This window comes from Aulonocara stuartgranti (genome assembly GCF_965226115.1).
Source record: "Aulonocara stuartgranti genome assembly, chromosome: 18".
Taxonomy (NCBI): Eukaryota; Metazoa; Chordata; class Actinopteri; order Cichliformes; family Cichlidae; genus Aulonocara; species Aulonocara stuartgranti.
In genome coordinates, this window is record NC_138954.1 from 11,143,190 (window position 1) to 11,168,207 (window position 25,018).

The window sequence follows — 25,018 nt, forward strand, 5'->3', positions numbered from 1 at the left end:
CCAGACCACGAGTGCGCGCAACAGAGGGCTGTGCACTCGCGCGTTCAAGTATTTGTACCCACATGCTCGCTGAGCTCAGTCAGCGTTTGACTCAGTAGTGGCAGAAGGGATCCAGGATTTCCACTTGTTAGTAAACTCCACGATACCGAAATCAAGTGCATCCCTTCAGCCAACATGTCAAAGTTGGATCAGATCCTTATCCTCGACCCTCCGTCTGACCTCAAATTTAAAGGTATGTGAATGAAATATTATTTATTTACTTGTTGTCGTGTCAAATGTCCAGCGAGTAGTAGTGGTAGTGGTGGTGGTGAAGCAATGATTTCACACTCCCTCAAGCGAATTTCGTTGCTAGCAAGCTAGCTAGCATTCACCGCCATTTTAAGTTAGCCAGGGAGCCGGACGGGCCGCTGCAGCCTGGCGCTATAGTGACGTGGATAGCCGGGCAGGCGTGCACCCAGGTGGCCTGCTATTCAGTACCAGCTTACTGACAGTACCAGGCAAAGAGCTGGAAGGATGTGGCTGTCAGTGACTGCTTAAAAAAAGGAAAGTTAAAGTCTACACGTTAAGAAGCATGTTTGTGTATGTCTTCACTTTTAATATCAGCTACTATGCTGTTGCTAGTTGTGTTAGCAGGAGTAAACTGTTGTTTCTTGTGGCTTAGGCTATTCCCTGGAAAGAAATTAATTTCAGAATGAAAAATCCAGCGTTCATCTTGATGCACCTGTGGCAGGAACTTGTGAAGCCAGTTAAAGTGACTGACAGTTGGAATGACAAACTTGGTTAGCTAACGTGAACTGTAACAACATGGATAGTTTATTTTTTTTAATAGCAACACCGGGCTAACGTTAGTTCAGTTGACCTAAACCTATTAGCTAGATATTGGCTAATTTTAAGCGTGTGTTCGCATCCTGGGCAAAACAGGACGGCACATTCATGGGAAAGCAGGGTGCTTCGCGCATTCAGCACTGATTGCTTTTCCTGGTAGTGATAACGTCCAGTGATGTGTCAGTTAACCGTTGGCTAATGATAGCTTGGCTAGCCAGCTAATGCCAAAGTTGATGTGTAGCTGTGTAGTTGTATAACCGTGTTGTTTTGCGTCTGACAGACCTGAAGAGACCCATATCACATTTTTTAAAAGTCCTAGATAGAACATAACTTTTGGTCATTTGTGAGTCCAACTGTTGCTCTTGTGGGCAAGTGGATGAAGTGGCAGTAAACGGCGCTGATTTCAATGAAGCTAGCCCTCCCAGGCCATGGGTGACACAATAATCTCCACAGTTGGACTATTTATCCTCATCATTATTCATTTTGACCCAAAATTCCGCACAGCACTTCTCGTATTTGTCCCAGTTACCAAGCTCTGTGCCTGCTGGAAGCATTTTTGCGAACTAGACAGTTATTTCTCTTTCTGTTGAATGTACCACTGTCCTGGACGAGGTTATAAGAGGACACTGGTGTTTGGACAAGGTGTGAATTGATACTGGTTGTAGTCTGACAGGATCATTAGGAAGGACACAAGCTCACATTCCAGACCCGCTGTGTCTGTGGGTGGGATGTAATAATTAGAATGTTTTGGTGATGAGGTGTCCAGGGTGAAACTAAAAATTATTAGTTTCACCCTGGACATTATTATTTTGCCTGTATTTGACGATGACACAGGTGAAATAAAGGCGCACCCCCCCCCCCCCCCCCCCCCCCATGTTAAAACTCTGAAACTTATAAAATTTGTGTACATTGATTAAAATCCAGGAATGTTTTTATCATGCAAGGTGCAACAGAAAGTGCGATGGTGAATGGAGCCTTTTCCAACAGGCTGACATTGTAATTGGACAGGGGTATGGATGTAAATCAGTAAAAACTTGCTCTGGCTTAAGTTGAAAGACATCTGGAAAAGGTAGTAACCATTTGATTAAACTCACATTTGTTATGTCATAATAACAGCATCAAACAACAGGTTAATGGTGCTATTATGATAAAATTCTTCAATCATATGGTTGGAAAGCCACCAATAGTCTTATTTGTCTCGGACAGGTTGTTTTTTGGGAGCAACGAGGTAAACCAGAATAAATAGATGAAACTTTCGCCAGCTGAACGTTAAAATTTCATGGGTATTTAGCCTGATATATAAATGCCACTTGTTTTGCACATATTCAACTCTGTATATTTTATATATTTTATTATTATTATTATTATTATTATTTTATTTTATTTTTTTACTATTTAATTTGTAAAAATGTGTATACACACACACACACACACACACACACACACACACGTAGGAAAATATTTAGTATACACATCCAGAAATGCATACACTATTATATATTGTACATATATTTATTAGTTTCAGGTTGGCCATTCTTGTATTTTGCTCGTTTGTGTTGTTGTGTTTGCACATCTCTGTTGCTTGTGGGGCTCGCACACAAGAATTTCACTCGCATGTGCTGTGCCAGTGTGCCTGCACATGTCATGTGACAATAAAAAGTGATTTGATTTGATTTGATGGTAGACACATGGTTCGTCATAATCTGATTATGGACCTCTACTTTTTACCCGATTAAGAAATTCTACTCTAATTTGACTTATTCCTGTTACTGATCAGTCACACGTTTTACATTTTCCCTCATCAGATTAAACTTTTGGCTTTTTATATTCTGGATTGGACGCAAAGCTAAATTGCATCAGTATGATGCTGTTCATACTGATCATTGTTTACTGATCCTCATTGACTCGTTTTGTTCTTTAGCACAGAGGCCAAAATGTTTAATCCACTGCACATGTAAGAAAATCCCAATTTCTGGGTCATAAACCACATTCTAACAATTTGATATAAAATGTAAATTATAATGAAAATATGTTTATGTCCTAGCAGTAGAACCTGGAAGCATATTGTATGTTGTATATCAGGGTTTTGGTTGTATCAAAATAGTCCTTTTGTAGGGACTACACATGTTTATGACTCTGTCTTACTTAACAAAAGTCTGTGAACCTTCCTGTTATTTATGACTATCTAATAAACAAAAGTGTATTTTATGCTGTGGTAAATTAAACCCTAACTTAGAACATGTATGATAATTCCAGTATAGTGGCCCATTTGCTTTCATACAAACCAGAGTTTTGTCATACTTTTAACCGGTCGTGTTTAGAGACTCAAGTCTTTATACCTGTTAAGCCCTTTGGCCACTTAACCTGTTATTGAACCAGCATCATATTAAATCTTACATTGGGGGGGGGGGGGACCTCTAATCCCAAGTACTAAATCCCTAAAGAATGCATCACTTAAATTTGGGAGCTGTCCCCCCCACCCTTGTTTTTGTGTTTTGTTTTGTTTTTACATTTTTGTATGGCCCACATTTAAGTGGCTTCGGTTTTTCATGTGAAGAAGCAATCTGAGGAGAAGGACGATGACCACAGCTTCTTTACCTTCACAGAGACAGAGCTAAATCGGTCTGCATGTATTGGAAAGCTGGACTGTTTTAGAGCCTCTGCTGGGACTCCTCCAGCAAGCTAGAGGGGGCAGCCCTCCTTTCCTTGGTTGGTATTTTTAGAGCAGGACTGGCCTGGGGGGACCCTAACTCAGCATACATGCAACAAGATGAGAGAGGTGCTGCTAATGCTGCTTGAGAAAAGGTGGCATCTTAGTGTTGGGCAGTGGATGCAAGCTGCAGTATGTGGGTGGGATATCTGATGCACACAACTGTTTTCCAGTTTTAGGCTTTGGTGTAGTAGTGATCATTGTGTAAAACGCACGGAAGGTAGAAATATTTTGGGCTCAGTTAATTTCGAGCTTATAGAAGCAGTTACTCATCTGTGCTAGTTTTCTGTTTAGGTCTATAAAATTAAAAAAAAGTCATGGTTTTTACCTAGTCTTTCCAGCATCATAGTGCAAAAGCTAGTATAGCATAGTGCTGAAGCTATAATAGACATTGTTTCTGGTTCTCATACTACTACAGGTAGGCTCTGTTTAGAACAACCTGGTATTGTTCTGTCAGGAAACAAGTCATTCTTTATAACTCATCTGTGTAGCAAGAACAAAGATCCTCGAAGTACACGCCATTAACAATGAGGTTTTTCAAGTTTGTATGAAGGCATTTTGTGACTCACCTGTGATTTTTGAAAAGCAAAAAAAAGCCGCAGTAGGCACACAAGTGTACATTCTGGTATTAGCTGGGTGGAGCCATTCTGCTCTGGTCACGCATTCCTTCTTATCTTTCAGAGCATGAATCAAGGCTAAATGCTGACTTTGAACTCCAGAAATAAAGCCAACCTTTAGAACTTGTGGAAGTAGAAAGAATATTTCTGTTTCTTGGTTTGTTCTGATATTTTTAGAAGTGTTAAGAAAAAAATGCAGATATGGGGGAACTAGTTTGGATACCTATGTAAAATTTTTGTACTAGTAATTTAAATGATGAAAAAGGTGTATTTCAAATTTTGAAGCCTGGCAGCTATTGGGTAACAGGTTTTATTTATTGGTAATATATGACTCATTTAATATGTTAGGTTAGGTTGTTACCTAGGAAACCGTAACCTGGACCCGAGACCACCGTCAGCTTCAAAGTAATACACAACAAGCAGTTTGGTCCTTGTCTGGATGCAAGTTTGCAACTTGTAAAGCACAAGTTGTTAGCCAATGACCGTGCGGCATTAGATCCACCCTCCATCATTATGGCCAGGCTCAAAACGCCAAAATCATCTGCTGAAAATCCTGAACTTGAAGCTCCATAAACGGTGGGTGACATCACTGTAGTAAAGCGCATCTTTTATACTTTTTGCATGCATGAAGATGTACACCTGTTAACAGAGCCCATAAAAATATTAAGTTGTAGCTGTGTCTAAATTCACAAATTTGGATATTTTGACATATGTTACATCAGAATAATCATATGAGCTTGCAAATTATCTGGCAGGTAAACTCTATAAACATGATTTATAACATCCATGCTGTGCTCCCAGCTAACCAAACATCATGAGACATTGTCCAAACTCCCAGCCTAATTGCGCTGATCGAGTTTGGGGTACCTCTGACTTGGCAAGAAGTGTGTTGTTGGTTTGTTTGTTTGTTTTTTTTGTTGTTGTTTTTTTTTTTTTTCCAACATGATATGTTCAATCCGTGCTCGATAGTGCTGACCGTGGTTAAGGACCTAATTTAAAGCCAGTGGTGTCACAAGATGGTGGGCTGTTGTGCAACTTTTGATCTCCTGATACGTAACCAGTCAGCATCATCATGGGATGTCTATATGAAATTAGCTGTTTTGGAGACATGAAGGGTAATTGATTCAGGTGATCACTTGAGCGACATACAGGAAAAAGAGGTAATCTTTGATATCCCAAGCGAAACTGTGCTTTCATAGGTCGTTCCACCCCACCATCTGTATTGGATAGGCTATACAGTTATTAAAAAGAACAAAAAATAAGTAAAGATTCTTATTTTAACATCCCCAAATAGTGAAACTTGGTGTCTTTCTCTCAAAGTTTCTTTGCCGTAACCTTGTATGTAACCTGACGTGCACCTCCTGAGAAATGTAACTACATGTTGGGTCGACACAGCCGCAACGTTAGTTGGACATAGGACATAGATTTCTCGCGGAAGTCTAAATTAAGCTCATGTCTTCATAAAGCCTATGTTATAACGAGGGATGTACAGATGACTCATCCTTGTTGACTGCCATCAGTTTATCGATTAGGTGTGAAAAGGAGCAGGAAGCCTAAAAACCTGTTTATTCAAGTAATAAAAATGATATGAAGATGTGCAATTCTCTAGCAAAAAGAGGGATTTAAAAAAACAAACAAAAAAACTTGCATCAAAATCTGTACAGAGTTTCACAGCTGATGGATTTCTAGTTGTTGTACTTGTGGCAAAAACTACCCTACAGTGTAGCCTCAAGCCAAGAAACCTGCTATTCAATAAGGCTTCTTAATCATGTTGTTGTAATTGAGTTACATGTCAGTATTTTTCAGCTAATCCTTTTTAAATGTCTTTTTGAAGCTTGGCGCCAAAACGCAGCATGCCTCTCTGTCTTCCAGGGAGGAGGTGTAACCTGAAATATTGAATTTCTGAACTGCTGTGTAAACATGTAGCCATCTTCTTCAGTATTGTGGCATTTTTTTAATCTAGCAGACTTACTGGGGGGAATAAAAGCTTAATTCTAGGAGTTTCAGTCATCTAGGGCTGCTCAATTAATCGAATTTTAATCACGATTACGATCTGGGCTTTCAACGATCATTAAAAATGACTGAGCCGATTATTAGCCCCTCCCTCATTTATCCGCGACACCTTAAAGGCCGGTCCGTGAAAATATTGTCGGGCATAAACCGGTCCGTGGCGCAAAAAAGGTTGGAGACCGCTGATTAAGAGGACCCGAGGGAAGCTCGGAAAGCTAAGCAGAAGTTATTTGGAGAGGAGAGTGACTGCCGTTGGTTGAAAAGAGTTTAAAAAAACAAAACTTCAGTGGTGTTGCACACTATTTTATATTATTTTTTAAAAGTCATTGTTAACCCTTTAAAGCCGGTCAGAGCAGCACGCTCCGTTTTGCGTAACTATTTTTAAATCCCTGTAGAACCTGAACCGTGTAAGCTAGCGCAATAATTTGTTTTGCATATGAAACCGGAGGAGTTGTACTTACATCTGATGCCATCAGCTTGTCCTCGGTCACGGTTTCGTTCCACATATAGCTTTGCAAAAATTGCATAAAAAGCGCTTGCAGGAACAAAAACATAATATTCCAGAAACACGCTTTGCCGTTCCTATCAGCTGTTCGTAACACTTCCCACAGTGAAATGATGCACATGCTGTTTTCTTTGCAAATTTGCATCATAGGATTGTTTTTTGTTTTTCCTGCAGTATATAAAAATTGCTGTATTTCCAAAATAAAACTATGAAGACACTCAAAATAAATTTCCTGTGGTGGGAAACTATTTTTTGCAACTTTATTGTATTTAAAGTTTTGAGGGATAAACCTCTTAAATTTCTCCAAGTAGAAATATATGTAAACAAAACAAAAGCGATTTTCAATTTTTTTTTGTAGTTTATTGCACTTTTTTGCAATTTATGTAATTACTATGGACTTAATGCATACATATTATTAAAATATGGGCTATAACAGTTGTATTGATGTATAGCAACTTGAAATGCTCCCACAAATGGCACTACAGCATGTAAAAAAAAATAATATAAGCTCTGGTGGACTTGGTTCTATGGTAGGTCTTAAAGGGTTAAATAAATATCGTCAAATAATCGTGATCTCAATTTCAGTGAAAATAATCGTGATTATCATTTTTGCCATAATCGAGCAGCCCTACAGTCATCTGTGAAGTTTTCAGAATTTTGGATTTGAACCATACACCAGTGTTGGAGACTGTGCTCTGAAATACAAAGCTAACGCTGCTTTTTTTTTTTTTTTTTTGTGTGTTGTTTTCCAGGCCCTTTTACAGATGTAGTCACCACCAACCTCAAACTGAGGAACCCTTCTGACAGAAGAGTGTGTTTCAAAGTGAAAACGACAGCGCCACGTAGGTACTGCGTACGGCCAAACAGCGGCGTTATCGATCCTGGATCAAGCGTCAACATCTCTGGTAAGTTTTTATTTGTTAACTGTCTTTTTGCCGCCCATTTGAACATGTAGATTCGGACTGAGTGTGAGCGAATAAAGGAAATGTTCAGTCATAGGTCAACAAGTTGGAGATTTCAGTTAGGGGGGAAAAAAGTCCAAGTGACCTATGCTGTTTTTACAATGATTTCTGTATGATGTTTTTCTCATGACCCTTAAGGCCACAAGCAATGAAGTTGTTCTGTGTACAACAAGAGTTCCTTTAGCTTTAATTTCTTCAGGCTTTATCGTCTTCTCTGTCTACCTTTTGAAGTAGATCAAGTTGTGCCAGAGACCTTATCTCAGCAGTTTTCCTTTAAGCAAGTTGACCTATCTAAGATGCTATACATTACTATATCTTTTGAATGCTGGTTTATCTTATGTTTGCTGATGACATTAAGGTAGCTTGGGTACCATCAGTTTGTTGTGTTTAGGCTCCACAATTGTCCATTCAGGGTGGCCACTGGGGCCTAACAGAAATATTGGAGTTGAGATAAAGCAAAACTTCTTATAATGAGGAATATTAACAGAACACATCTGAAAGCAACCCATATCAGCATCTTAATTGAAGTAATACATTACTCTGATTAGTGGTTATAATTTCATCTTTTTTGGTATGTAAATTTGGCTGCAGGCAAAATGGGGTTTATTGGGCCAGATTAGTTTCAATTTGGCTGGTTATTAAGATTCATTAGTCATTTTAAAGACAGTTGCCTGCATTGTCTACAAGCACTGTTTCAACTCACTGCAGTGAAAGGGGAAAATGGGTTGCTTGTTTTTAAAACGGTGACCCTTTTCCTCCAGCAGGTTTAGCAACTTAAAGTTATTTGAGCTCCAGCGTGCTCAGCATTACTACATGTGAATGTCTGTAGAAACGTCTCAAAGCACTTTTGCACCATAGTCCTGGTAATGTTTATTGTGCTTTTAAATTCCATAATGGTTAAATGCACTGCTTCTGTTTGTTCTTTGCAAACATTGCCAGTTTAGTGTATGACAAATGGCATTATTTCAATGTTTGTGTGCAGAAATATCCACACATTAAAGTTTCAGAGGGCTTTATTTCTTTGATGCTTTTAGTGAACAATGACATTGCGAGCTTGTATTGAATTAAGTTGGAAAATGAATGACATCCTCTTGAAACTCAATAGATCCTTTAATGAACCTATTTAAGAAGGGAGGGAGGATGCCAAAATGGATCTCTTGTGAATGTCTGACTCGCTGAAGTGTGTATTAATTTAATTCAGGCAATCAGGTTTTTAGGAGCTACGAAAGTTAGATTCTTATTGGTCCTTCAGTGTCATTGGGGAGGTACCCGTTTGGTCTCACACAATCACATTAAAGTACAATAAGGACTCCTTCAGAAGATGGTGTGCCCCCCTGGTCTTAACAGCATGAAGTACAAAGGAACACTGAGAAGGTCTAAAGATGCTTTGGAACAATCATCCTCCAAAGTACCTTGAAAAACTGTAAATTTACCTTTTTGTTTATAAAAAAAAAAAAAAAAAAGGAATCTATTTTTAATAAAAGTTGAGTAAAGAGGAAAAAATCACTGATAAATTAAAAAAACATGCTGTAAAAACAATGCCTCGGACGTTTTCACAGGTCATTTCTGGTGTTTAGTATGCTGACTGTTTATGCGATCTGTTTTCTGTGTATAGATGTGCTTTTATTCAAACAGTTCTCCATTGATCATTTCTGTTTTACAGTCATGCTACAGCCCTTTGACTATGACCCCAATGAGAAAAGTAAACACAAATTCATGGTGCAGACTATTTTCGCCCCGCCAAACGTCACCGACATGGAATCATTGGTAAGTGACTGGGATTTACTTTTGAACCCATTATTTTGCTTCTAATGTTGCAGCGAATAACACAGAGGTGTACCTTTGGTTACGTAGCTCCGAAGTCATTTAAATGTGTCAAAGTGGAAGCATGACTATAGTATTTGCACAAACAAAACGGTAAACCTTACTAGTTAAAATCTGTTGAACTGAATAGTTTTTAATACTTATTGAATTCTTTCACATAAAACAGTTGATCAGCTTAAAAAAAATCCCCATTTAAATGTTTTGTCTTTCTTCCACATTTCCTTTTATATGTAAAAACAAACATTACTGTTCGGTCTTTATTGGTAAAAGGAGCCCTATGCATTCCAGTATCACATGCACATGACTTGTGCTTTAAAATATTAACTTGATTGACTCAATGAAAACATTTCATGTATGATATTTGATAGTAGAAAGTCTTTTACTGTTAAACTTTAAGTTGAAGGGTTATCATCATCATCTGCCGAGTTAATTTCCTTACTCTGAAGCATTTTCCAGTTATCCACCAGGGGACAGCAGAGACTCGGTCAGCCAGTAAAACCTGTACATACCTTGTCATTGTATTCATGAACGGACTTGTTTTGAATGAGGTTTAAAATTCAGGAAGTATAGTATAGACAAACCGAGGTCTGACTGGTGCTGATGTATAAAATGGAGTCTCATGTTGTGACTTAATCTTTTGTTTCTTTTCTATTTTATCGTCTGTACTATACTTTTCTACTTTATTTCTTTATAAATTCAGAGTCTGGGTGGTGCCATTTTGAAATATGTTGAAAATAGTTCAAATAAACAGAAATAAAAGGAAATGAAGCTGCGCCTGTGTTATATAGATTTTAAGGCTAAATTGCTTGTACATACAATGTGAAGTAGTTGGCACAGTTTTAATATGTGCATGTGTGAACAGAATCTAATCTGCTAGAAGTTCAAGTTGATGAATAACATGCTTTCATTTGCTTTTAAATCCTCACTAGTGGAAAGATGCAAAGCCAGATGATCTCATGGACTCCAAGCTGAGATGTGTCTTTGAGCTGCCATCTGAAAATGATAAAGTGGTAAGGTGCAATGATCAGAGTCCCTCCTTGAACTGGATATGCGCTACTAAAAACTCTAGAAAAATAAAAATTGTCTGGCATAGTGTTAGCATGACATTCCTGTGTCGAGAGCAGAGTGTAAGATCTCTGCAGCATCTTGCAGCTAAAACAATGTTCAGCAACTAGGTGCAGTTAGAATAGCAGTGTGATGATTTACAGGCTGAGACACTGCCCATGGAGCAGTGGTTCTATATGCTTCTGAAACTATGTCAGGTTGGTAAAGAGGATGAAGCTTAAATGGGTCAGATTAGGGCTGTGCGATATGACCAAAATCTCATATCCCGATATAAGACATCTATCGTCCCGATAACGATATAAATCACAAAAATTTAAAATTTTCTGTGAATCTCGGGCAGCTCGACTTGCGTGAAGTGTTTCCAGCTGCGCGTCATGTACCTGGAGTCGAGTGTTTTTAACGATGTATGAAACGAGGCATTTTTAGACATAAGTTGTAACGGCCGCCGTTTTCTTTGCAAGTATTTATTACACGGTGTGCTGCGGGGAAAAGCCTGTTCTAATGTTTGAGTCTAAGGTTTATTTTTTTAGCACCTGACGGCTCTTTTCTTGCTTCTCATCCGTAAATACTCTGCATACTCTTTCACGGGTTCAGTTTATTTTGAAAAGTCTTAACAGGATCTTGAGCTTTATTGTGAAAGGTTTACGTAGAAAATAAACACGCAGACACGCGATGGTTTTACCCTTATTGTTGCTAACGACAATGCATAAAAACAGGCGCTTGTTCGTCAGTAGTGTGGTTATATTAATTATAAGAGAACTTTAAGAAATTAATATAGCCACTACAGTGACCATCAAAACGATGAGAAAATATTGCCGTAAACAGTTTATTTGTGACACCATGAAACAAACGATAGCGTAAAATGAAACGATAGACGTTTTTATATCGTCATCCGATATCTATCGAACAGCCCTAGGTCAGATCAATACTGCAACGTAGCCAGAAAACCAAAAAACTGCGAGTGAACGGATTCTGATTATCTGACTGATAGCAGGCTTTACTTTTTCACAGCTAATCAGTGTTGACTGATTAAATAAGTTATATTTTGTAGGACCAGTGTTGCTTAGGATAATTTTTCTATTTCCAGCAGCTGACTGTGAACTGTGTGTAAGTAGGAGCACATTTCCCTCATCTTAATAGGACATACCCCGCGATATACAATATCAGGGTTAAGTTCCTAATCCAAGATATGCAAATCTGAGTAGGATTCACTCTTTTTATGGGGACCACTGAAGTAGAAACTAGATGATACTTCCTCTTATTTATGTCAGGACATCAGTATGTGTCACTTTGAATCATAACCTTTTTTAAAACCTTTTTTTTTTTTTTTTTTTTTTTGTGCAGTTTAAAAACAAAAAGTCCAGATCAAAGACCTGGCCTTAATTTGATCAGTCTCATGTACTGCAGCGGTTGTTTTTATCTAGACCTGGTCTGATGTGGTTTGGATCGAGGAAAATGGGCTATAAAGACTATAAATCCTAAATTGTGCTATAAATAATCAGTTTTTCCACTTGTTTTAATCAAATTCAGGTTTCATAAGTGTAAATGTTACGCATTAAACTTAGATTTGGTCTCATTGTTGTCTGGATGGAGATGAAATTTTCGTGCGTGTGCGTGTATTTTTTTTTTTTATTAAAAAAGCACAGACAGTAATGCTTCATGATGGGATACCTGTTACAAGACCCCTGCTCAAAAGTGAGATCTCTCCCTGTACTATTCAGCAAAAAACAAAGCTTTTAACTTTTTGTCTCTGAGAAGTTATTTGTAAAAGTAGCCATAGCTGAAATCTCTGTGCACGCAGTTATGTTTATATCGTGATATTTACTCGGATGATATTCGCAGTTTTAAATGCCCTGAATGTCTTATTTTTCTCTCGTCGTGTACTCTCAGGCACTACTACATGATACTGAACAAGCATCTGGCATCTGTAGGACTTGTACTCTCTGTTCCACAAGTTCTTTTTGTAGCTGAAGGGAGTTCTTTATGAATGAATTGAGGACCGATCAGGCCACGTGCCTCCTGGATTGTACTGTGTGAGTGTTTAAAATATGGAACCTATTCACAGAGTACCGAAGGTCATCTTCTGCTTACAGGAACATGTTAGCGTGGGTCATGCCAGCCTTGTGTCAATGAAAATATCCCTAAACTATTTATTGAAAACTTGGGAAATCTATGCTGCTTAACACATAAAAGTAATCAGAACCTGAAGTCTCTCCTAAAATACATTAATTAATACATTAATTGTGTTGTGCTCTATTGCCAGTTTTCCAAACTTTGAAAAATTCATTTTGTTGCCCAGATCAGTGAAACCACCGACTGTTATGTAAATGTACCTTCTGGTAGCTCCAGGTGTTGGCAGTGACGGCAGTTGTGTGCACCATGTATCAGGGTGTAGCAGGTCGCACAAAGAGAAAGACACAGCAACGTGTTTTACTGTCACACCTCTCTACTTAAATAAAGACCAAAGGGACATGTGTAAGCAATACTGACGTTCCTGAGCATAGGAGAAATGTTATATGTAAATGTTTAATTACTAGATGTATATATTTTTTTTTTAGCATGCATCAAATTCTTGTGGCCCACAGGAATCGTGGCTCGTCAGTGCGTTTTGCATTTCAACAGCTAACTTTGTCTTCGCTGCTGATGTGAAACACTGAATAACAAAGGCAGCTCTAACTTTTTTGTAAGGTGAGAAAAGGTGAAAGCTTTAATGAAAAAGATGTTAGTGTAGCTTAGTGCCTCCACTGTATGTCCTAATAATTTAAAGAGAAGTTCAGACTTTTTGTTTTTGTTACAGAGTTACCTAGGTTAGTTAGGTTTTGTGTGTGTGGTCCCCCAATATATAAGTAACTCCTCTGCAGGCTCACATTAGGTCATTTTTAAGACTTAAAAAAATAAATTCAGTTTGTGTACGATCAGTCATCCTTGTTTTCATTGCTTATCTGAGCCTTAGTAGGCCTTGTTATAAATGCCTGACTTGTGGGAGCGATATGATGTCCAGAGGGTTTTATTTGTTACCCTCCAGGAAGATAGCCAGGACTGTGATTTTAATTTTAATGTAGTTTTATTTACTCAAGCTTGAAATATGTTTTTGTTTAACAAATGGCCCAGAATGATCAGGATAAACTTCTATTAAGTACTCAATGCCTTAACTATGTGCTGGCCAATCATCCTCAAGAGCGTAGTCACTCCCTAAAGGTCTGCTTTTGAGCCAGGAAAAACCCAGATCCTGCCCTCGTACTGATTGTCAACATTCATCTGCTACTATGCAGCACTCTCTTTTTTTTTTTTTTTTTTTTTTTTTCTTCTTCCTCCACCCCTCATGTTGTCATGCTGTCTGTGCCACTACACAAAGCCACATCCACCATGACTTTTGGAAAGACATGTTTTTTTTCTTTTTCCTTGTCTCTTTCATCTGGCACCATGAGCCTCGGGGCCCTCGAACAAGGCCGCCTTTCTTTTGGCTCATGCGTCCGTCTAGAGGCTAACCTCCATACTTAGCCCAGGGCATACTTAGCCCAGGGCATACTGGGCCTTACCTCATCCTCTCTTTGTTGGGCAGAATGACGTGGAGGTGACCCGAGCCGCCCCCGTGATGAACTCCGTGAAGGCGGAGTCGTCGGCAGCCGCGGTGCCTATCGCTGCCGGAGCGGACGACGCGGAGATGAAGAAAGTGGTGGAGAAGTGCAAGAGACTGCAAGCTGAGATGAACAAGCTGAGTGAGGAGAACCGGCAATTAAAGGTTGGATATGATTGGTAACTAATTGTAGTCAAACACTTGGATTTTTAATGCTAATGCATTCCACACAGAATAAAACTGAAACAAAGTGTGAATAGGGATTTACTGTCAAATATAATTGTACGAGCCTGTGAGTACACACCAACATCATACTACTCTCTGGTGGTTTTGAGTGTGTTTGTTTCAAACTCCGTAGAGGCTTGTGACAGCAACATGTTTGAATGCAACACAGCATGTTGTGTGGGTGTGTTTTGCTGGGTACTTCTCACCTCTGGCTCTTCCAGAGCGTTGAACTGAGGATGAGAGAGGTTTGTTAGAGCAGTCAGAGTGGAAACATGAATTTTGTGTAGTTGTATGAATGCAGATTTTTATTCTAATGCACGCTTCACAACAACCAGGCAGTGAGAAGGGACAGCTACACTGAGGGCCTAGCAGTCAGTCTCAGCATTAGCAAGGGAAAGACGCGTCCCTCTGCTGGAAAACAGCAGGATGAACGCACCTCTTCTGTTTGAAGAATGCAAGATGATATGCAAAAATCAGTTGAAATAAAAGATTAAAATGTATGGATTTGCATGTTATTGCTCTGTTTGTGGTATAAGCTAGATAAGTGACACAACAGGAATTTTCTGAGGCAAACTGGAAAAGGGAGGGACCGTTTTCAGGGTATTGGACACTCATTTGAACTATTAGATGACTTGTTGGCATGTATGTTGGAGTATGACAGGATGTGCATCTAGTTTGATGCTCTTGTACTTAAAAGTGGGAAAATTACACATTGTCTTCTCCACAGTGAGGTCACAAAGTAAAGAGAAATTTCTCAGTTTTCTGCCAGTTTCAGTTGTCATTAGTGACCTCTCTGCAAATATATAAGAACAGATTTTCAGCATCTGCTCTCTCACTGTGTGAGATGAGGGGAATGGCCTTGGAAAGTGTGTCTTAGAGTACATATGTTAAAAGGCTGAACAAGCTCAAAATGCGCATCCAAGTTGCAAATTTAACTTTTTTGACTTTGGAGATGGTTTTACAGCAGCCCAGCAGGACGCTGGACACCTTTTTTCTCTCTGTTTACATATACAGCATTGTTCCTTCCTTAGTATCACTATGAAATTCTCCAACTCGACTGCTATGTTGGAATATTGTGGTTGCTTATTTCGTAGTCCGTCTCTCAACAATGGGGAGTGAACCATGAGTTTAAGTGCAGTAGTCACTGGGACAGAAAACTGCAAGTCTGGGCTCAAAGTTTGAGAATTTCTGTAAACGTGCTTGTGTTTTACTAATCTTATTACCTTATTCACTCCTCTTCTTTATTTGTTTTCTGTTCTTTACACAGGACGAAGGTTTGAGAATGAGAAAGATGCCCCGCTCAGACCACATGACACCAAACTCGACCAGCCTGCTCGGTCGGGAAGCCAGCGCCGCCTCCCTACCATCCCTCCTCGTTGTCATAGCAGCCATCTTCATCGGATTTTTCATAGGGAAGTTCATCTTGTAGACTGGGAGAAGCATGCCAGCCGTATCCCACGCCTCGGCTCTGGAATTAAAAAAAAAAAAAGGAAAAAAAAAAAGAAAAGGAAAAAGGCCTGGAAAAACCGAGAAGTCTTTCTGTTGACTTTTGCCATATCATTGGTAGTGTGGCCTACAGTGAACACATCTGTACAGTATCATTTGAAGGCGGCGCCTTTTTACAATCTCACACAGTTAGTATGCACAGAGTTGAGTGAGGAAAGGCGACAAAAAGCGATTGCCCCCCCCCCTTCTTCTTTGGGTTTTTTTTTTTTTTTTCTTTGCCTGTATAATCCAGATATCCAGTGTGGTGGGACAATGAAAGTTGTATACTATCAGTCAACATGGAAGATGCACCTAGAGTTAACCATGGGCAAGAAGCGCTCAAAAGAATAATATCCCCCCCCCCCCCCCCCACCCCACCCCACCCCACCCCACCCCTCTCCCTCTACTTCTGTTTTTAATAGGAATTGAATGGAATGTTAGGTGTCTTGTAAATGTCGTTTTAAATCCTTTTAAACAAAAAAGGAAAGAACTTCCATCATAAAGACGTTGCTACCTGTTGCTGGATTGCCTCTGAAGTAAAATCTGTTCGGTTTGTAATTTCTTCTACTTGTGTTGGAATGTTCAGGCCCAGCTGGGGATATAGGTGCCTCCTTCTTGTACATTTGTCTTGATCTCACAATACAAATACAGACTTATTATTATTATTATTATTGTTATTATTATTATTATTATTATTATTGCTACTACTATACAAATCGTATATCCTTCTGAGGCAGTTATTGACTGAAATAACGTTTCCATTCTTAAAGTCCTGTCAAAGGTATTCAACATTGAAAAATAAAAATGAAAAATGTGGTTTTCATAGCTGTCTTTTCCTGCTTGTTGTTGCTGCCAATGTTTTACTTTGTGTTTGTACAATGCAGTACAGTATATGAATTACCCTGCGTTTCTAAATTTGCTTTATATTTCTGCTTCATAGGTATTGCAGTGGATATATATGTATATATTTTGATGTAACCTAGATTGGTCAGATGAATCAAGATGGAAGTTTTGGGCTGTACTTGAGTTAGCGAGGAAGGGATTGTTGTACATTTCTTGTGGTTTGAGCTCCCACAAACTAGGCGCTGTCACTGTCGGTTACGCCAAGGTAATTTTATGCATTTCTGGTACATTATAGTATTCCAGATGAGGGGGGAACATCTGTGGTAAGCTTGTTCCTAAATTTTTTATTTTTATTTTTTTGTTAGCCTGATTGGTAAAATGAGAAAGCGTTCTTTACAAGATGCTGATTATTTTACTTTTTTCTTTTTGCACGGAGTTGAAACCTACAATTATTCTGTTAAAGCACAAAGTGACGTGATTCACTGCAGCATTGGTAAAAGACCACTTTTTTTTTTTCTCTCTCTCTCTCTCTCTCCCCCTCTCTCTCTGTTTGGCGCTAGAGAGTTGGAGAATTGCATGTTAGACTTTGGCTGTGTGACTATAGTGTTAAGAGACGAGCTGAAAGTTGCATAATTGTATGCTTGAAGTACAGAGTGGCCCCTTTGAGTGAGACGTTGCTAGTACTGTTTTTGTCTTCATTCTTTATGGTATATATCTCAGAGATTCTCAGACATATTGAATGATTGTATTGCATAGTTGCTGCTCATTTGTCAGCTGCACATCCATGATGTGAATCTCGTTCCACCACATCCCAAAGGTCACTGTTGTTATTGTTACTGTGGTTAAGGTTGCCTTCATTATCAGCTTGAAGCAGTCTGGTCATTCTCCTCTGACACCAACAAGCCATTTTTACCCAGAGAACTGCCGCTCGCTGTACGTTTTTTGTCTTTTCAGACCATTATCTGTAAACTCTAGAAATGGCTGTGTGGGAAAACCCAGCAACTATGTTCAAAGTTGTAAATCAACTTTCTTCTCCAATCTGGTGCTCTGTTTGAAGTCCAGCAGGTGTTCTTACCCATGCGTTGCTGCTATATGATTGGCTGTAGTAATGACCAATTATACCACCAATTATTTTAAGCTGTGGGTAGCTTCTCCCATCAGCAGCACAATCAACCATATTTATGATTTATTCTTTCAGGTTTGAGCATAGTTAATTTGTTGCTATAACAATACGAACATGTACTGGCTTAAATTGAGCGGTGAGTTGGAACACTCGATATTTGGCTCACAGATGGAGGATGTGGCTAATGTAAGTAATATGTCACGGTGTAATATCACTCGAATTGCGTGTATATGTTTCTATTCAATAGAGCTAAGGTTTTTGTCATCACCTGAATGGATTTTTTTTTTTCTCCCCATATTTTTTGGGGGGTTAAATCCTTTGTTTTTTCCACCTTACTCATTGCGCACAACAGAAGACCTTATCAAATGTGAGTAAATGCTGCTGCTTCACAGTAACTTTGTACTGAGAATATGTTACAGACCTGATCATATATGTCTGAGGATAAATTTCGCCTCCATCTGCTCCTTTAAAGCTGCTCAGTGGACAGTTTGTCCTTGGAAACTTCCATGTAAGACTCCCTCGTACATCCACTTTGCAAACCCATAAAACTGGGGCTTTTTAAATGCCCTGCTGGGAACCATAAAGTGTAACAAAGGGATTAACAAAAATATGTTCCCTGTTAAATGTTCAGTAAGCTACAATATACAAAATCTGGCTGTAAGAGCAGTAATGAACACGAAGGAGTATCAAACCTTTGTAATCTCATACATGTATCCAGTTATTGAGACATTTCTTGGAGCCCGTTAAAGCTTCTTTAGCCTGGGAACACTGAGGAAAAACGATGCACTATTAATGATGACACACAAAACCTCAAGCTTAAATTTGACAGAAGCATGCTGGGAAACTCCAATCCTTGTCCATGACCGAGAGGGAGATCGAAATGACAACATATGATAATGATGAGTGAAACCCCATGAGCTTAATTAAGGCTGAAATAAAGATCCCACTGGAGGAGTGGAGTTTTGATACTGAGCCACACATGAGGACTTTAATCCCATTAAGGTATTTAGAATTTATTCCACCCTCAGGTTCAAAAACCACCTGAAAGAAGCAACAAACACTAATCCCTTTGTTTCTTATATTACAGAGGCCTTTGCTAGAAGACCACAGTTACAACTCCACGTTGTTGACGGGTAACACAGCTGACTACACAGTGATGCATCATCACAGTCGATCCTTTGTGATTGCACAAACATCTTATTTGTGTTAGACGCAGCGAGAGTCTTCGGTAATATCACTGAAGTGATTATATACAGTAGATTTTCTTCTTCACACAGCCACAGTGGAAACCAAACAATTAAGATGTGACTAAAGGGAAAATTCTCAGCTTTAATTCAAAAAGCTTGAAGAGATGAGACATTTTTATACACAGTCCCATTTTTAGAGGCTCAAAATTAGACAAACAATTTTTAATATAAGGTTAGTTTCTAACACTTAGATAAAAATCTTTTGGAGTCGATGGCTGCCTGAAGTCTAGAACTCATATATAGCTTCACTGCTTTCATATTTGTTTTAAATAGAAGTGGACCTCTGAATGTTTATTAAATGTTACGGCCATTTGATCACAGGTTTTATAGACTCAAGAAAGTAACTGGCAGAAGATCTAAACCTGCCTTTAGATCTTTGCGTATAGTCAGAGAGAAATAAAACAGTCATCGTTCACAGTTGCAATAGATTGATAAAGAACCAAAATATCCACTTTATTAGTAGTATAGAGAATGACTTGGACAAACTAATGTAGCTCTCACTTGAAGTGATCTCCTGCATTCTCGGATGTGGTAGTTTGTCACTTTTCCAGGTGTCGTTCCCACTGTGAGCATTGCGCAACTACAAAACCGCCTCGTTGGACTCAAGGTCGAGTGTCTGCCAGCGAGGAAGCAGCTGTCTGAGCGGCGAGGGAACAGAAACATCTCTCTAGATTACATGGAGGGTAACTGTTGGCACATGAAAGCGTTTTATTTCATTCAAGACAAGAGCTTGGTCATTATTTGGAATAGGAGGCCAATACCTGCTGCCGACTTCACCATACTTCAAGGCTATATGTCGAAGAAAAGAAAAAAAAAAAGAAAAGATTCTAACACGTTAAGTACATTTTATTGTAAACTGTGACGAGCGTGTCCTCCGATGATAGATCATATAAAACAGTCGCAGGTAAATAGATCATATATAACATATTCTCATGTCTGTGTGTGGATATAAAGACATCTTTGTATGTTTGTATAAACACAGGTCAGTCTTTGGTTCCACTCTAAAGTGCAGTTTCTGTGGTGCAGCAGTCTCAAGTCTTTGGTAAAGAGTTCAGAGGTTTAGGGACCAGTCTTTATGCTCCTTTATTCATTAAAACAACAAATGTAAACTTAGTCTACCAATGCAGTCTCTGTGACCCCCTCTGGGTCTCTGATGAATCCACACTCCTCTTGTGTCTTTGTGGATAAAATACTCAACCTGCTCTCTAGCTTTGCCAGAAAAGAAGTTGAGCAGTAACGAACGCGGCGATGGCCAGCGCGCCGCGTTTCTGGCCGCCTCTGTGCCATCCTGTGCAGCCGTTGGGGTGCAACGGAGGCCTCTGTGTGTCATCCCTTTGGCTGGAATCTGATGGCTGGCTGCTGGATGAACACTGGACCAGGGGCATCTGGTAGGACGTGGCTCGCTTCTCCGGGCGGTCCGGACTGGAGCCGTCGCTGGGGCGCTGGCCGTTGTAGAGCAGGTAGCGTCCATGAGCGTCCTGCTCCATGCGGAACAGCTCATACTCTGTGTGCGGCAGCCGGATGCCCAACGCCACGCAGCCATTGGTTAGGGTGACATCCTGCTCCACACCGACCTGCCAAGACCCCTGCACTCCACACTCATTACCACTGAAGACATTGAGGAGGGATGTGGTGGCCACGTCCATGGGAGTCACTCTCATGTGGTTCACTAAAAGAAGATGACATAAGAAGACCTTTAAAGCGATCTATTGTGCTTATTTTAAGCCTTTTTATTACTATTACTGAACTTTTGTCTCTCAAGTATTACTTGTTGAAACCCTGGCTGGCCATTTCTTGTTTTCACTGTGATCTAGAGCAGGGGTCCCCAACTCCAGGCCTCGAGGGCCGGTGTCCTGCAGGTTTTAGATCTCACTCTGGGTCTACACACCTAAATCACATGATTAGTTCATTACCAGGCCTTTGGAGAACTGCAAGACATGTTGAGGAGGTAATTTAGCCATTTTGAATCAGCTGTGTCGGATCACAGACATCTAAAAACTGCAGGACACCGCCCCTGCCGTAGAGTAACATTGTTGCGCTCTGTGCACAGTCAGTATACAAGATGGGCATCGCTTTTTAGAAAGTCAAGTCTACTAAAACTCCATATCTTTGAGGGTGCCCCATCTTTAAGAAATGTGGGAAAGAAACAAAGAACTACATTCTTTATCTAAAAAGTGATGCTAACACAGAAGGGACACACTCACTCATCATATCAGGTTTAAACAAAAAAAACCAACAACAACAAGATCTTGAGGCCTCAAAGTGAGACTTCACAAACCAATGGTCGATATTAGGGTAGGTGCATCCATCTTTCATTACAGCCTGTCTCCAAATGGTAGATAGACTTGAGTTTTAAATGACGTGTCATTGAACCAGTTTATTCTGCTTGTTGAAACAACCTTGTTCTTATTTCTGTCCTTCCCTTCTATCGATTGTGAAAACACTGTCTGCGAAGTCAATAGGGATCACATGGATCATAACACGACTACCAGTTAATTAAACAAGCAACAGTCTAACCTTTTTATTCAAACACTGCTCAAAGTGAGCACGCCAAAAATGTTAGGAACTGGTAGAGGAACTGCGTTTAAACTACACTGTATCAAAATAGGGTTTGGTAGTGTTTTTAAGAATCAGCATTACGGTAAAAATGCAATTCCACCACTAAGTTACCTTTGAAGACAAAATCTGTTCCTCCCACGACGCGGGTTGAGTGAAGCCCTCGACTGTAGCGGCCACGGGCGTAGATGGTGAAGGTGGGGTGTTTACAGATGGGGTCAGAGTAGTGGTAGTAATGGCCCTCCCAGGTGTGGTTGTTATCGTGGAAGATGAAGTGGCGGGTCAGGAAGAGGACCTCCGGGCGAACTTCGCAGCGCTGGCTCACCCACTGACCGTACAACCCGACGGTCAGGTCGGCCCGCGGCGGCAGGATGGGAGGGTGGAACTCGTCCGAGCGGTAGATGATACGACAGGCGATGCAGCTGTGGTCGTGGTTCTAAAGAGAAAAAATTTTTTTAATTTAACTCATAACAACTGATTTCATTTTACCAATAGTAAGTTTAGACAAAAAAAAAAGTCATAGCACTAAAGATTGAGATTTTTCACATGACTAAAGTCATATTTACTGAAAACATACAAACTAGGACTATAAATCTCAGTCAGTCAAGCTTTAGTCACAATTGTAGTTTTGGCTTCCCACAGTTAAATGAGCATAATCGAGTGATATAGAAGATACATGCTCTGCTATTTGGAATGAAAATAAATAAATAAATAAAACTTCCTAAATCACTGCCTGATGACGTGCCTTCGTGTGTCATCACAGCGGTTTCCTGCAGAGCTCAGCTGGATGTTTCTTGGACTAGTCTGGATGAGTAACAATGCATTCAAAGACAGATATACAACAGAAATCAGATGTCTGGCAAGGCGGAACGTGAAGAGCTTGTCCCTCAAAGAGGATCATGATTCTTTTTTTGGAAAAACTCGTGCAAAAAAAAAAACCCCAAAAAACAGTCAGTTATGTTATGTGTGTCTACACTGCAAAAGAACACAATTTATTTAACTGCCTGAAGATACCACAAACTGCAATAACGTTAGTGCATAAAGGGCAAAAAACCAAAAAACAATCCATGAATTGTTGCCAACACCGATTGTCCAACATAAACTCTGATCTCCATAAAAGCGAGCCTGCACAGCTGGTCACTATATCCACCAACATACTGGACAAAAGATCTGTCATCCCCTCAAGTAGTTATTTTTGGCAAAACCTGGATTATCTGCAAAACGTTACATGAGGGCATCCATTGTGTTTGCATTGACAGATTGTGCCAATAATGTGCAAACAAAAATGCCAACATGCCAAAGATGGCGAGGTCTGCTAGCAAACAAACAAACGCTGATTTGCAAATGTCAAGAATAACATTTAAAGGCTCCAGATGCCTGAAATACAAGTACTCAGTATAATCTTATAGCTAACAATAAAGTCTTTGCTGTTCTCTGCGGGATATACCATGTGATTAAAGGGATGTACACACAGGAAGAGACTAACAGCAGTGTGGCCTCCAGAGGCCATTGGATGTCAAAATGGATTCTGGCGACTCATAAGTGATGACAGTCCAAATAACCATTGGCTAAACTAAGCGAGTGGGTACTGTGTCCTGAGTTAAACCGATTCTGAGTGGAAGGATTGGTGACTGAAGCTATAAAATAAAAACAAAAGGGGGAGAAAAACAGGCTGTTTTTGCAATGATACTGTAAAGTGGAGAATATATTAGAAGGTTGTCTAAATATTCGAGACCTTAAATGTCTAACCAGTGACAAACTGTCGGACACAAAGCACTGGAAGATGAGCCAATCTCTTCATATGTTGACAGTGCTTAATATGCTGTTTGTAAAGCCATTTTTACATTTTTTACTGTCACAGTTTCCGTTAAGCAAACTTTTTTTCCCCTGACGGAGACAAGACGATGTAAACACTTGAGAGGAATCAAAGAGTAGACATATGGCGCTATTTCACATTTGATGTCAATAAAAATAAGCCATTTTCAATTCAATTCAATAAAACTTTATTGATCCTGAAGGTTGACCCCGAAGGAAATTGCTTTTGTAAACCATGTGGAACAACTCTCACTGGTAAAAACACTTATATTTACTCTACTACAATCTTATGATATTTGCTTGACTAAAAGTAAAACAACTGATCCTTAAAATAGAACTAAAACTAAATGACGTTTTAGTCAAAAGACTGAAATGAAATCAAGATTTGCTGTTAATACTGACACGGTTTATATGTCATTTTTGGATGTGTGATAATCATGGTGATAGTGTAGGATCGTGTGAACAAGTCTGATCTGCAACCATCTTGCAACCGTTTGCCTTCAAAGTAAAAGTTGCACTTTATGAAACATGTAGCCAACAGTAACAGTAAAAGTTGTTACTTTAATGGCAAATTTTCTCAATTTCTGGTTTACATTGCACTTTTTCCAAGTTTTACTTCCTCTGGGCTAGCAGTTAGCAAGTATTTGAAGACAATCATAAAAACTACAGAAGACAGTGACACTCTACTAGCAACCAAAACAATCCCAAGAAGCCTTCTTTGAATCCAGTTTCCACGGCAGTCAGTGGTCACATCATGTCTAAATTGGTACACAACATGACGTCATGTGAAAAATCTCAATAATCAGAACTCCACTCATCATGTCTGAGTTCAAATCACGAGATGACAATGGTGAAAACACTGGTGGTGAGTGATTTCACAGTGGTTACGTCTGTGTTTTATACCGTCTATAGTCCGACTGCATCCAACATTTACATTTATACAGGTGGGTGATGTGAGAAGATTTCAAGGCTGCACAAGAAGTGGTCAGATAAAAAGAAAAAGTGAACCATTTATGAGACAGTCAGCTTATTATAGTGCAAACTGTTCACGAACTCAAAGTTTAGCCTGCTACTCAAACAAAGACAAAACAGAAGCATGTTCACTGAAATCTGTTTGTCCTGAAAACCTTTCATGACATCAGCACATTGTGTCATGAAATTCACACACAGAACTACTGGAATCTGTTCGGAGGAGAGTAAGGAAACTATTTCATTCAGTCTGACCCTCTGGAGTGTTTGGAGCCAAAGAGAACACATTGTTTCACAGTACAACACAGATGTCGGGACTACTTAAAGCCATTACACAGAAAACAGCATGCTGAGTTTTAATGCCACACACACACACACAACATTTGTACATGCATAAAAAAAACAGTTAATCATATTCAGTTAATATCACTAGTCAGGTGGAGCAGCGTGTGTCCACAGACAGGACGGCCGGGGCTCTCCAACAGACTCAGAGCTGGAAACTACATCCCATATTCCACAAAATCTCTTCCAAAGACTGAACTCCAGGGAACCAATTCAGTTTTTTGTTATTTGAGGGTGGTCAAAATTTAAGACCTGACCTTCTCAACTCAATCGCTCTTTTTCCCAGACAACATTATGTCTGCATGAGATTTATGGGGA

At 39.6% G+C, this 25,018-nt stretch overlaps 2 protein-coding genes across 2 annotated transcripts in view; one reads left to right on the forward strand and one right to left on the reverse strand.

Annotated features, from left to right (window-relative positions):
• vapal (VAMP (vesicle-associated membrane protein)-associated protein A, like) lies at positions 1–16,628 on the forward strand. The gene is made up of 6 exons (XM_082513420.1): positions 1–232; positions 7,420–7,572; positions 9,293–9,396; positions 10,383–10,463; positions 14,081–14,260; positions 15,588–16,628. Exons 1-6 carry the CDS (start codon positions 175–177, stop codon positions 15,747–15,749), a joined length of 738 nt encoding a protein of 245 aa, XP_082369546.1. The 5' UTR covers positions 1–174; the 3' UTR covers positions 15,750–16,628.
• LOC309693839 (protein APCDD1) overlaps positions 16,012–25,018 on the reverse strand; it is a 24,940-nt gene continuing 15,933 nt past the window's right edge. Inside the window, exons 5-6 of the mRNA XM_082513416.1 lie at positions 21,689–22,010; positions 16,012–20,687 (exon numbers count right to left, since the gene is read on the reverse strand). Of these exons, the coding sequence (XP_082369542.1) occupies positions 20,224–20,687; positions 21,689–22,010 (786 nt within the window). The 3' untranslated portion in view covers positions 16,012–20,223. The remainder of the gene's footprint in view (positions 20,688–21,688; positions 22,011–25,018) is intronic.

What these genes read in the sequence shown, in the direction of transcription:
- vapal (XM_082513420.1), top strand. Translation starts at nt 175, where the DNA reads ATGTCAAAGTTGGATCAGATCCTTATCCTCGACCCTCCGTCTGACCTC. An exon ending in TCACCGACATGGAATCATTG is followed by an intron (nt 9,397 to 10,382) that starts GTAAGTGACTGG and finishes AATCCTCACTAG; the next exon opens with TGGAAAGATGCAAAGCCAGA. An exon ending in CATCTGAAAATGATAAAGTG is followed by an intron (nt 10,464 to 14,080) that starts GTAAGGTGCAAT and finishes TTTGTTGGGCAG; the next exon opens with AATGACGTGGAGGTGACCCG.